Genomic DNA, 14,141 nt, shown 5'->3' with positions numbered 1-14,141 from the left:
GTCTGTCTCACTTCAGTGTCTCCTCCTCTCCCCTTCCCTTTCTCTGCTATTCAAATGCCCTTTCCATCCCACTGTCACCCCCTTAATGTTACAGCAGCTTTCTGCTTCTGCCATTCCCGCTCTCATTCCTCTAAATCTCATCACCCACATTTTCCAAGTTCATGCCATATCACTCCAGTTCTGGATTCTTGAACACATTGTATGGAGCCATTCCTAAAAGCTGACTCTGGGCCCTGAGGTCCTCCCTCCCGCTCAGTTTTGTCATCATTCTCTTTTCTGGTGTACCCCTCAAACTCTCCCAGGCTCTTCCCTAAGTATTCTCCTATGTTTGTGCATTTGCTAACTCCTCTCCCTCTCTGGGAAATGCTTTTTGAACATTAACAACCTTCACCATTCCCATTCTTTCCCGTCTCTTTCCAAACCACTTGTAGAGTTCTTGGCTCCACCTCCTTTTGGCAGGAATCACTCAATTCCTCTGGCTGGAAAACCTAATGCTTCCATGGAAAGCACACTGTCCATCCCACAAGGACAATACAAAACTGTTTTAAGTTAAAACACCAAATTTATTGGATAATATTGAACTATATGCACACACATAGAAAATAAACATTTCATATAATTGTCTATCTTTTTTAAATGTTGTATTTATAAGGACTGAAAAACTACCAATTGGAGTAACTTTTAAAAGTAACTTTTAAAAACAAAAAGAAAAAGCAAAAATCTACATTCCTTCCATCAAGACTTGATACTGCATCACAATCTATATGTACTTCATTTTATATAAATAAATCTTTTCTCTAGCAACTACATATTTAAAATTAGCATTACATGAGCTCTTTGATCATGTAGGATTTTCTTATCGAATGGAGATCAGCTAAACATGTCATTTTTGAGACACATGTATTTGACTTAAACATAATTCCCCTGCTGAAATCCCACCGTAAATGAACATTTCAAATGCGATAAACAAAAACTCTATTGTAAAGAGTATCTTCATACTCTAACAGTTAGAGACAGAAGTGAAATTTAAAAAAATTTAAAATAAAAAAGGCAGCATGCATCCACTAGCAGAAGGAGGTGGAGAACTGATGCAATTAGTTCTGCACGGGAGAAAAGAGACCAAAGGAAAGGAAGCGCTGGGGACACAGGAAAGAAAAGGTAAGAAAGAGAAGCAGTAAATATAAAGTAATAAAGAAAGGGACAGAAGTTTATTAATTATACCGTTCTTGGGCAATATGTAGACAAGAAAATACAACTTGCTTCAAAAGCAAGGTAAAGGGGTCTACTAATTCATTGTCTACTCAGGTGTCATGGCTAACAATACACATGCAGCCACCTGCCACCTGAGGCTGCTGTGTCTTTTGGGAGGCCTAGGCAGTGGGCAGTCACGGAAGGCTGCAACTCCTTCATGACTTATTTTCTTAAAGCAGAATGTATTCGTAAAGGCTCCTGTAAAGTCTCAAGAGCTATGACAAGTAACGGACCCAGACTCAGCCTTTTGGGATTGGGAGTTCTGAAGAAGCCCATTCTGCTGTGGGTTGGAGTGGGCTGCAGCTAGCCATGCATTTCCAAAGGTGCAGAGAAAGGGAGTGCTCTGCATGGCAGCCAAGAGGGAAGATGTCAATCAGTCATCTCGGCACAGCAGACAGAAGCTAGGAAGAGGGTGGGGACGCATGGAGAAGAAACATCAGGGCTGAAACACATCTGGGAAACAAAAGCTTACAAACCTACTGCAATTTAATCCAGCAGATCCCAACACATTCACAGACGAAGGACAACAGGTACCTTGGTTTAAAACAAAGCAAAGCAAAATCCAATCCACCTCCCATACTAAAGCCAATTTTTGGGCCTGTCCCCAACCACTGATTTTTCAAAAGGACTATTAACTACTGAATCCTAGAAACACACTGACCAGGATTTAGGATTCAAAAGTCTCAATCCACTTAGACAATAAAAAAATAGAAATCACTCCCCATGATATTTTGAATCAACTACAATGTGGTCACCGAGGAAGGTAAGGACATCTTGGGTGAGCTGGGGAGCCTCAGGCCAAACTAAAACCCTCATAATTGTCGAGGGCCTGGGTCAGCCGAGCCCTCATCATCTCTTTGCTGCTATATTTAGGGAGGTCAAGCAGGTTGTAGCAGGTGTGGGCCACAGGTAAGTACTCCTCCCCATGGATTGTGGATTGGATGACAATCTGCAGACTGGCCATTCCATAGATGGGAATCCGGTCACTGCCTGTCAGGAACACTGAAGACAAGAAAATGGCATCAAAGGCTATGCAAACATTCTTTCAGGCAACAGAGGAAGGCATGACACCCTGTGGCTTCCATGGGAACTACAACATTATTTATGCACCAACATGTCTGTGCCTGAATACTGGATGCTCAGACATGGCTCTAGGGCCTTCTATAGAACACACGTCCTCATAGACGAACCTTCACAAAAGCAAAGCAGAAAGGAATTGTCATAGGAAAAGGGGGGTCTTCCTGTATAGGAAACCAGAAAAGAACTCAGGATTCCTCTTACCTCAGGTGTCTGAGAACAGAGCCACCTGGCTGCTGTTTCCCTTTAGGGAATCGTCTTCACCTCCCTCCCTTTCATTAACCGGAAGACCCGACCCACACACTCTTTATGCCGTTGACGCATTGCTACTTGGCAGAGATAACTGAATTCTCAGCACAAAGTAGATGGACAGACACAGCTGTCTTCCCCTGTGTCCTAGCACTGCAGAATGCTTTTTGTGGCTGTTCCTGTTTTGCTTTCTTTCACTTTGGATGTGCCAGAAATTACCACAATGAAATCATTAACCATTTATTTACTTTCCTCTTTTTTTTTTCTTTTTGTGGTGGTGTTGGGTTTGAACCCAGGGCCTTTTACATGCCAGGCAAGGACTCTGCTACTAATTCTCTGGCAGCCCTCATCAGCCACTGCAAACAACCTGCCCTTGCCTAAGGCATAATAACATATAACCAATCTTGTCAAACTTCCAGAATTAATAATGCAACAGCAACGAACACACAACAAATGCCTTAAATTGAATGCTGTCTAACTAGAAATGCCTTTTTCTAAGGAAACTCCCAGGACCAGAAGGAAGGCTTCCCCTGACAGTAACAAGAGCTTTCCACAGTCACTTGGCGGCCCAACCCTGCCTTCATCAACTTGCACGACACTGCTTCTCAATAGCTCATGAGCACAAGCAGGAGTTCTGTTGTAAGATACCGTTTTGTTTTTCCCCTCATTTTCTATGAGCAGCAGAACCTAGAGATAAGTCTTGCATTAATACTAATATCTGCCTGTTTTTTAGAAAGCAAATAAGAAAACCATTTTTTCTTTCATGCCAACAAAAAAAAAATCGTATTCTATCCACTGGCTGATTTAAGGGCCTGATTACACAGATGTAGACAAAAAGATCGAACCCTTCCTTCCTTCCTTTCTTTCTTTTCTTTTCTTTTTTTTTTTTTTTTGGCTTTTTGAGACAAGGTTTCTCTGTGAAACAGTCCTTGCTATTCTGGAACTCACTCTATAGATCAGGATGGCCTGGAACTCATAGAGATTCACCTGTGTCTGCCTCCTGATTGCTGGATTTGATCATGGAAAATAACTCCATTTTACTCTCTAAAGCTACTGTCATACTCAAATGTCATGCAGCCAGTTACAAAGGACTACATACGTATGATTCTATTTCCAAGAAATGTCTGTAACGATTCTGAAAGGGATGGAGTTTCTTTCTGAGATGTTCTATGATAGGCTTACTACCCTGTATACACTAAAACCTCCTAGCTTGGATACTGAAAACAGGGAACGTGAATGTTGAATCATTCATATCACAACAAAGTTTTAATAAGTCAGATCTGCTCAGTTTCATCTAGAATCTTTCCAGACTAATTTTTTTTAGACTGGGGGGGGGGCAGGGCAGGCTATCACTATGTTGCTCACATTGACCTTAAACTCTGGGCCCAAGTTATCCTCCTGTCTCAACCGCCCAAGTAGCTCGGGCCAGAAGCATGAATCAATGCTTTCACCTAAAGCAACTACTATTTTTAGAGAAAGTGAAGATCAGTGAAATGACTCTTTAATTACTTTTATCTTCTTGTTTCACATATGTGGACTAACAGTCTACAATACATTTTATTAATATACTGCAAATACATTGAAGCTGAGTTTTCTTTATTACCTAGCCGTTTAGAAGTCAACCTTTACCTGTGAGATATACCATCCTACATGACGTCTAAAATATGGACAACCCACTGATGTGATACTTACAGAGAAACTTCTTCTTCTTCTCTAGTGGGAACTCATGGAATGTCTCCCAAAATAGTTTCACAGTAGGATGTGTGCCTGAATAATCACCCCTATAGATGGCAGTCTGTCCAAAAGAGAAAAAACAAAACAAAACAAAACATGTATTAGACAGAATCAGGACAACCTTACAACGCACATTGGGTACCACTTGCATCTGAGATGGAAATCACCGGGAGGCAGGAGACCCCAGGGCACCTGCCAGGATGCTGCTGCTCTCCAGCGCTTACCTCTTCCAGTTCTTCCCAGTTGTAGTTGCTGTTCCCCACCATCATGGCCCGCAGTTCTGCAGGCTGGAAGAGCTCTAGGACTTTGCCCCCACACACCTTCAGGAAGCCACTGGCGAAGGCTGTGTACCACTCATGAACTGAGAGTTGGAAAACATAATTCACATAAGCATCCACGAATTCTTGCCTGTGGGAAGACCAGAGAAACAGGACGCACTGGAGATGTAGCAGAGTTTCACAGGCTTTATGGAGCTGCCTCTCCACCTGAGGTTGAAAGTGATGGAAATGGCCTATAGTGGTGGTCTGGAACTAGAGCTATTTATATCCTTGTGCCTTTCTTTTGTTTTGGTTTTTAATATATGCATGTGTACATGTATGTGCATGCGTCATCACCTTATTTTATGACACGGAGTTTATTGCTGCCTGGGACTCTAGCCCAGGGACTGACCAGCAAGCTCTATGGATCCACCTGCTTCCATCTCCCTAGCACTGTGGTGACCAGTGCACTATCATGCCTAGTATGTTTATGTGGGTCCTGGGTATCAAACTCAGGATGCCACATTTCGAGGCAAGCACTTTGCTGACTGAGCCATCCTCCCAGCCCTATCTCCTCATGTATTTTAAAATATAATAAATATCCTTTATTATATTTAGCAGTTTGTTCAACATTTTAAAGTCAACTAAAATAAAGATTATATTTGCATTTGAGAGTAAAAAATAACTACTAAAGGGCTAGAAGGACAGTTCAGTTAGCTAAGTGTTTGTTGTCCAAGTAAGAAGACCCAAATTCAGTCTGAGGAACCAAATAGAAAGCCAGATGTGGTAAACCTAGCCATAGGAAGGAAGAGACAGATCACTAGAATTTGCTATACAACAACAGGTTGACTGGTGAGCTTAGACCCCAGTGAGAGCCAAGCTCCAAAAACCAAGGTACACAAAATTCCGGCGAAGGACACTGGAAGGTATCTTTTAGCATCTCTCTCTCTCTCTCTCTCTCTCTCTCTCTCTCTCTCTCTCTCTCTCTCTCTCTCTCTCTCTCTCTCTCTCTCTCTCTCTCTCTCTCTCTCTCTCTCACACACACACACACACACAGAGGATGGGGAGGGAGAAAAAGAGAACCACAAAGATCCTACAGTATGCTTGGCCCAAGAACACAATTCTGTAACTATTTTCTTTCTTTTTTTGTTTTGGTTTGTTTTAGACTGGTTACAAATTTGTGCCACCACACGTGGCTCTATCTCCTTTCTTACAAATCTGTTAAGCACCTCAGTAAACAACTATTCTATCTCCCAACAATTAGGTAAATGCAAATGAAAACAGCAGTGAATTACCATTTGCAATCATCAGACTAGAGTAAGTTTAAAAATGAGATTAACATCACAGGGAAACTGGAACCTCAGATAGAGCCAAGAGAGGATAAACTGGGGAGTAACAGGAACCACACATATTTACTGTGGAGACAAATGAGGACCAGCCAAATGAGAAGACCAATGGCTATTTAATCAAATTCTACAGCAACAGGGCCAGCCACCTGTGTGACTGAAGAACAGTCAGAGGAGTGGGGAGGGGACTCCCTCACAGCAGATAAAGGGACCACTGCAAGAACATCCTGACGGGAGGCCTTTGCCACATGCAAGCTGTGTCTGGCCGAACAGATGTGTGACACCCTAAGCAACTACTCAGGTATACACATTTGGGTTTTCTGTTTTAGTGCTAAACTGGTAATTGGGACAAAAATGAGGAAGACTATCAAATATTCAAAATCCTGGCCATATTGACCTGATTGTTACAGAAGTCACTGAGAAAAACAGAAAGCCCATAGGGCGGGCAGGATGTCTTACTGTATAAAGCTAGTTTTCTTTTAAAAATTATGGCTCAAAATTCTGCTTTATAGATGGGCAGGCTGCGGTGCGTGTGCTTATGTATTCTCTCACAAACACGGGCATAAACTAAGAAGTGAGACATAAAAACTCAAAGGTTAAGTTGTCAATCTCTGGAAGAGTTGAAAACACAGATTCCTTTCCCTCCTGCCCCTCCATGAGCTTTCAAAGAGATGGCAGATACTGGAGGAACAGGAAACAGCGCCCGGGATGTCTGCTGCAGCACCCCGTTACCAAGAGAACAGAGAAACAAAGAATTAACAAAAAGAAGAGTCGGTAGAGCCCCATGACAGAAATCGCAGAGTCGAAGGGCTTCAGGGAATTAACTAGATCTGCATTTCTCCACATAAACAGCATCTCGGGAATGTTCAGTGCTAACCAAGCTTCTCGGAGTGCAGGAAGCCATACCAGCGCTCATGTAAATTGCTTCCTTTCCCTCAAACAATGCTACCAATGAAAAGCAAGAGTATCCATCACAACTTACAGCCCAGGCAAGTTACAAATTCTGTCTCTGCCTCAGTCTTCTCATCTGGGAAATGAGAAAACAGTTAATAAATATAAAACTGCTTAGGACCAAGACTAGTCTAAAACCATGTTAGCTATGGCTGTCATACCATTTAGGGAATTTTACATTTGTATCCGTCACATATAATTTCATCATTGAAAATAAAACCAATAATGCTAAAATGTCTTTGCTTTGGTGCGCATTGCTTATTATAAAAATCTGAAAATATGAAATAACACATCAAATGGGCAGCATTTTATGCAAAGGACAGAGGCTGGAATGGCGGCCAACAGAGAAGGCTTGCCTTGAATGTGTGAGGTCCCAGGGTCCTATGTTTAACACTCAGTATGAAAGGTGGGGTTGGAGGTGAGCAAGCGTGATGGGATTGAGTAAGTCTACAGGGTTTCATTGGCATCAGTGACCTTTTTCTTTCAAAATATCTAAATCAAATATTTCTATTAGGCTTCTACACTAAGACAGCAGATTAGAAGGTCTGTCTTGAGACTCCACGAATGAGTAATGAGTAATGACTATATTCCAGAGGATGCATCCTGGAGATTGAAAACATTGTGACACTACAGACAAAAGGCAGAGAGGGACAGAAAGGAGATGCAAAGAAAAGTTGAGAAGCAGCAGCCCTGCCCTGAAGGGTGAAAGGCCCTGCTGAAGCTGCATTTGGGGGGTAAGAAACCATCAGGAAGAACACTCACTTCTCACAAAAGTCCAGGGTTGGGTTAGGTTAACAGTGACTTCTCCTATGTGTCAGGAGGGGAAACTCACTGCATTTCTCTCAGCGCCTCAGTGCTACATCTAGTCTCCGTCTTGACAGGGGGCCAAGAGAAGACCTGTTAGCATGGAACAATTCCAATGGGAGCTAAGGCTGTGGAGGAACAGTGGCCCATTGCCCCCCCGCTTCTATGGAGAAAGACGGAGGCTAAGACAGGATGAATAAATTGCCTGGGTCAGAGGGCTGTGAGTCCCAGAGCTCTTGCTTTTCATTCTGAACACTGTTTTGAGGACAAAGAAGCAATTTACATGAATGCCAGCATCATTTACATCACACTAGGGAGCTTGGTCTGCACTGAACATTCCTGAGATCCTGTTTACATCCAGAGCTGTGGACGTAGGCAATTCTGTGGTGAAGGTCCTATTGCTAGAGGATTACTGTGGAAACAGGGCTCAGTGGCCACTACCTGAGTCAGAAGCCTGGCTTTAGCAGAGCACTCAGCCCTCCCCCATCCCCCATCACTACAGGGCTGCATACTGCTAGACAGGGGCTAAACTGAGCCAAGATGTATAGGTAGTCAGGCTCTCCTAGTGCAGAGCTCAGTGCTCTGTTTCCATCATCCCCACATGCCTGGGGGGTCACTCCTTGGCTTGGAAGTCTTCCATTCCTGGAGGCCCAGTTGAAGGCCTCTGGGTCAAGTGGGAACCTGCCTGGACCATGGGTGGCAAAGTCTGTGGGGTCTGGCAGAGTTCTCTCAGGTGACTGACTCTTGGCTAACTTGGCCCTCAGGGGCACACAGCATTTAACTGCATAGGGGGAATTGCTAAGAAGCATCACTTTTATTTTTTAAACTATATTTTTTGTATTGTGTTAAACTGTATTCTTTACATGTTCTTGCTTTTCATTTGTTTCTTTTCTTTAGCTAGTCATTTATACATTCTTCAAATCGTAATCGGATTTTTATCTTTTGCTCTTTCCTCTTTTTTGGTTTCTATTTCCTTTCCTTCTCTTTTACTTAACCTTGCTTCTTCCTTTTCTCCCTCCTTACCCCTTCTTTATTTTATTCTTCACTGTTATTACTTTAACCATCTCATATTTGTAAACTTCATAGTTTCCTTGACACTATTTTTCCTAAGGTTCCTGTTAGTCTAGTTGTTGACTTTGGTTTGTTTAATTGCATTTGTCTATCTAATTTATTTTGCTAATATTCTTACAGCAGTTTGTTTTACTGTCTCTGGCTGGTACTGGTGGCAGAGCCTTCAAAAGAAAGCTGGCCCCACCCAGAAGACCCTATAATAAAATCAGAAAAGATACACCATCCCAGCACACACATAAGCTCTACCCGGAAACATGCAGAGGCCAAAGAGGCAAAGCAGTAAAATTTGTCCAAAGGGTAGCAATTCCCTGCAGATCTAAAAAGATCCTGAAATGCTCAACATGCCAAATAATTCAAAAGTCTAGGGTTTCCTTTCATTTTGTTTTTTAAAATGATCAATGCCTTTAAAAATCATTCAAAGAAACAGATGAATGAAGAAAATAAGTCAATTCAAGACCTAGGTTAGAAACTCAACAACTTGAGTGGGGATATTCAACCTAGAAATACAGATTCCAGTGAAGAGAACAAAGGATAGAAAAGATAGAAAGCTCACTAAATTAAACTAAAACCTCAATGATTACAATTACCAATATACTACACTAGGCAGAACAAAGAAATCAGGATGGACAACAAGCTTGAGGAATTACTAATGAAGACATCAATCATGGCTATACTATGTAAAGACCTCTGGGAAAACTACAAATCCATGGTGCAGAAGAAGGGGCTGAGATAGAGAATGAATTATTGAATTATTTTTCCCCATACAATTCTCTAAATCTAGGGAAAGAAATGGACATCCAAGTACCAGAGATATTTATAAACTACAAACAGACAAGAAGCTCTTTAAGTTACATTATGGCTTAACTGCCATAGTACAGGACAGCAAAAGAATACTGAAAGCTAAGGGGGAAAATCCCAATAACTCATGAAAACAAACCTATTAAAACAACACCCACAGAATAAGACCTTTTAGAAGAAACTCTAAGACCAGGAGGAAATGAACCAGTTACTCATCCCTGAAACAAAGTAAGTGGCTACTATGACTGTATCAAGCAAGGTGGTCCTTTGTACTAGAAGGAAGAATAAAGACTTCTCTGGACAATCACTAAAGCTAGCATTGTAAAAGACACTCAAAGGAAAACTTTACACAACCCAGAGCAATGATATTCACAGGCTTAAGAGCTTGGAAAGAATGAAACATTATTGAGTCAGTAAACAAGCAAACATAAGATGAAGAAGGGAGATATCACTATATCTTTATACTTTACAACATTAGTCACAACTGTAAATGGTCTTAACTTTTCAATTAAAAGACAAGATAAATTGAAAAAAAAAAAGATTCACCTAATTTCTCATTGGCATAAACAGACTGGATATGAAAGGATGGAAAATAATAGCCCAGGCAAAAAAATCTGAAAGCAAGTAGAAGCAGATATACTTACATCTAGCATATCATACCTCAAGAAAAAATTAGTCAGAAGGAATAAATAAGTTAACTCTATATCAATAAAGAGAACATCCTTCAAGAGGAAGTAACAATTAAAAGTACATATATGCTGAACAAAAAACAAATTCTACTGAATGCAAAGGGACCCAGAGGTTCAGATAAAATGAAAGTGGATGAATGTGGTACTTATCCCAGTAACAGATAGGTCATCTAGACCAAACACATGAGGAAAGAATCATCAGAGTTAAACTGTACTACAGAACAAATGGACTTAACATGGGCACTTAGTGAACATTCCATCCAGCAGCTGTGGAATTCTTCTTAGCAGTCCATGGAACTTTCTCTAAAATAGAATAATTTTAGGCCATAAAACAAGTCAATACATACAGAAGAAATGGGAAATTTTCCTTGTATCTCATCAGATAATTGAAAAAACTCAGAAATCAACAGTAAGAAAAATAACAGAAATTAAGTCAGTGCATGGAGGCTGAAAAATACACTTTGAATGACCAGTGGGTTATAGAAATCAGAGAGAAAATGAATTAATAAAGTCAATGGAAAACCAAAATGCACTTACCACAACATTAGGGACACAGCAAACTAGTTCTAATAAGGAACTTTAGAGCCTTGAGTTCCTATATTAAACTTCGGAGATCTCACCTGGCCGTGGTGACACATGCCTTTAATCCCCAGCATTTGGGGAGGCAGAGGCAGGTGGATCTCTCAGTTTGAGACCAGCCTGAACTACATAGTAAGGTCCAGGATAGCGAGAGCTATTATACAGAGAAATCCTGTCTTCAAAAACCAAAACACACCAAAACAAATCAAGCAAACAAACAAAAACAAAACAAAGCAAAGAACTTCAGAGATCTCAAATAAATAACCCAACATTGTAGTAAAATAAGAATAAGACAAATCTAAACCTAGCAGATGGAAAGAAAACAGTAAAAATCAAAGAAGTGAAGACTGAAAACAACAGAAAAGATCCTGTTGTGTGTATGTAACAGAACTATAACCAAATTTATGTGGAATGGGGAAAAAGTTGGAGGCATTTACTCTATATAATCAGGCATGAAACAAAGGGTGTCCACACTCCCCACCTTTATTGAGTTTGAAATCATAGCCAGAGCAAAAGGCAAGAAGAGAAATAAAAGGACTATAGATAGGAAAGGACAAAGTATCCCTATTTTCAGACAATATGATCCTATCCTGAAAATGTCATAGACTGCACTACAAAGCTCAGATCTGATAAATACTTTCATCAAAGCAGCAATATACAAAATCAATGTACAAAAGACAGAGGCTTTTCTATATACCAATAACAGACATATTAAAAAATAAATCCAACGGAAATGAAATTGTCAAAGAAATGCCTACACTGCTGTATTGACTATGGTGCTATCCAAAAAAAGTCTGGTTATAGACTCAACCTTTGCCTGTAATTACTTTGCTTTCTTATCACTGTGATAAAATTTCCTGACAAAAGCAACTTAAGGGTGAAAGGGTTTATTTGGTTCACAACTCCTCGCGCATTACAGCATGGAAGCCACAGCAGCAGGAGTGTGAGAGAACTGGGCACATTACATCAGCAGTCAAGAGCAGAAAGCAAAGAACTAGCGTGTGCTAGAGCTCATTTTGCCCTCTCCATTTTGCACAGCTCAGGATCCAACATCCAAGGATTGGTCCTGCCTACAATTATGGTGGGTCTTCCCACATCAATTAGGGTAATCAAGACAATCCCACAAGGCATTATCAGAGACTAACCTTAGTCTAGAGAGTCAATCACAGCTGTGCCCAGAGGCTTGGCCCACCTCCAACCTAGGTACCCAGTTGACAATTAACACTAACCACCACAATGTTCATCAGCAGATAAACAGCAAAATAACAAAAGTAGGAGTGGGTGGAGAAAATAATGAGGTACTCAAGGACATGCTGTTTCTTCAAAAGAATGACCCGCAGAGTTCGGCCTGCTCTGCTCACAGCCCCCGAGCACCTTTTCTAGTTCTACATCCTTTGTGCCAGCAGAGTCTGGTAGGCTGATTTGACTTAGGCCACCCATGCCTCATCCAACTTCCATGACTTACCCAGTATGTTAGCTTGAATGGAATTGGCCCCATAATCTCATAGGGAATGGCACCATTTGAAGGGAGTAGCTTTGTTGGAGTGGGTATGACATTGTTGGAGGAAGTGTGTCACTTTGGGTCGGGCTTTGAGGTTTCCCATGCTCAGGATGCCACCGAATGTCTCAGTTGACTTCCTGTTGCTTGTAAAAAACCGCAGGACTCTCAGCTCCAGCACACATGTCGCCATGCTCCCCACCATGACGATAACGGACTGAACGACGAACCTCTGAAACTGTGAGTGAGTCACCCCTTCCTTTATAAGAGTTGCAGTGGTCATAGTGTCTCCTCACAGCAATAAAAAACCTTAAGGCACCCAAGGTGCTCTTCCCGTGTCCCAGCCCAGTCTGAAGAGTTCCCTGAATCCTAGATCACCTGTACCCTCCTGGGTCCTCTGAGCAATATCAGGTCATAAACCCTGTGCTTCTGTCTTTTCTGGGTATCCTTCTCTACACCATTCCTAACCCCTCAAGGCTTGGTCCCTTTTGCAAACCCTGTGTACCCCCTGATTTTTATCAGCGCCACCCACACTGTTCCAAATTCCTAGACCCTACTTCAGTTTGAACACAGTCCTAGACGAGTGATGTTCAAGAACTCAGACCACCCACAGTATCATCACAGTCTTAGGCGTGGCTTGGGTAGCAATGCCTGAAAACCACCTTCAGCAGATCCAGCTACTTGTGCCATTTCTTTCCTTCTTTTCCTGTTCTCTTTTACAAATGTTTGTCAACCTAAAGCTTCCCAACACCATTCCTTTTAAAAAACTATTTTATGTGTATGGGAATTTTTTCCTCCGCGTATGTCTGAATACTTGCACTCATGGTGCCCACAAATCTCCATGGAACTGGTGTTGTAGATGGGGGTTAGGCACAATTCAGGTGCTGGAAACCAAGCCTGGAGGCTTCTGAAAGAGCTGTCAGTGTGCTTAACCACTGAGGTGTCTCTCTAACCTATATAATTTCTTTCATAACCACTGACTTGGAATCACTCCTATTCTGCTAATCCGTAAGCAAAAGCATCAACACCAACTCCTCATACCAGAACTGAAGTCAGTCAAACTTGGGCAACAACAAAACAAAGTTCCTCTAAATAGGCAATCTAGAAACTCACATAACCTATGAAAGAAGTCTACATGCCCAGGTCTCACAGCTCCATCACAAACATGAAAGGACAAGTCAATAAATCCCCCCTCAATTCCATCAGTCCTATAGAAGCATCATTCTCTACTGAAAAGTGTCTAGATGAACCTCGGGACACAGAGTGTAAAAGAACAATCATAAACGTCATGAAATAATTCAAAAACAGAGACAAAGTAACACACACTGGAGTGGGGGAGTGAGGGGAGGGAGAGTGCCCAAGCTAACTGGGAACGCTGTAGGCTTCAAAGCCCATGGCCAGTGACACACCTCTTCCTCGTAACTGCAATCTTGCTGTTGTTATGAATCATAATGCAAGTTTTTTTTTTTGGAGATAGAGGTTTGTCTAGGGGGTCATGACCCACAGAGTGTAAATCTCTGCTCTAGAGGACTGAACTGATAGAATGAATGAATATACACTAAAGAGGGATTTATTAGAGTAGCTCACAGGCTGTGACCCTACTAATCAAACAATGGCTATCTCCAAATGGAAAGAATACAAGAGTTATTCAGTCTGCAGTCCTAATCTGGTGCTGGATGGAGTCCCTGAGGATTCCTAGAGAGTCACTGATCATCTGTCTACACTAGAATCCTGAAGTAGGTTCTAATGCCATCAACATAATGCCTTAGAAGCAAGAAAAATGAACTTTCTAGAGAGAGTAAGTGCAAGCAGGCAAAAAGCAAAAAAAAAAAAAAAA

General features: G+C 41.5%; 1 protein-coding gene across 3 annotated transcripts in view; it reads right to left on the bottom strand.

The window, feature by feature from the left end:
• Positions 1-542: 542 nt before the first annotated feature.
• The window catches only part of Herc3 (HECT and RLD domain containing E3 ubiquitin protein ligase 3), a 105,893-nt gene continuing 92,294 nt past the window's right edge, over positions 543-14,141 (bottom strand). For all 3 annotated transcript variants that reach the window (XM_040737215.1, XM_040737214.1, XM_040737216.1), the window contains 3 exons: positions 4,536-4,719; positions 4,270-4,372; positions 543-2,253 (listed from right to left, as the gene is read on the bottom strand). In XM_040737215.1, the coding sequence (XP_040593149.1) occupies positions 2,045-2,253; positions 4,270-4,372; positions 4,536-4,719 (496 nt within the window). In that variant the 3' untranslated portion in view covers positions 543-2,044. The remainder of the gene's footprint in view (positions 2,254-4,269; positions 4,373-4,535; positions 4,720-14,141) is intronic.

This window comes from Mesocricetus auratus, unplaced genomic scaffold, assembly GCF_017639785.1.
Source record: "Mesocricetus auratus isolate SY011 unplaced genomic scaffold, BCM_Maur_2.0 Super-Scaffold_100676, whole genome shotgun sequence".
In the NCBI taxonomy this organism is placed as follows: domain Eukaryota; kingdom Metazoa; phylum Chordata; class Mammalia; order Rodentia; family Cricetidae; genus Mesocricetus; species Mesocricetus auratus.
This window is presented reverse-complemented; position numbering and strand designations above follow the sequence as displayed.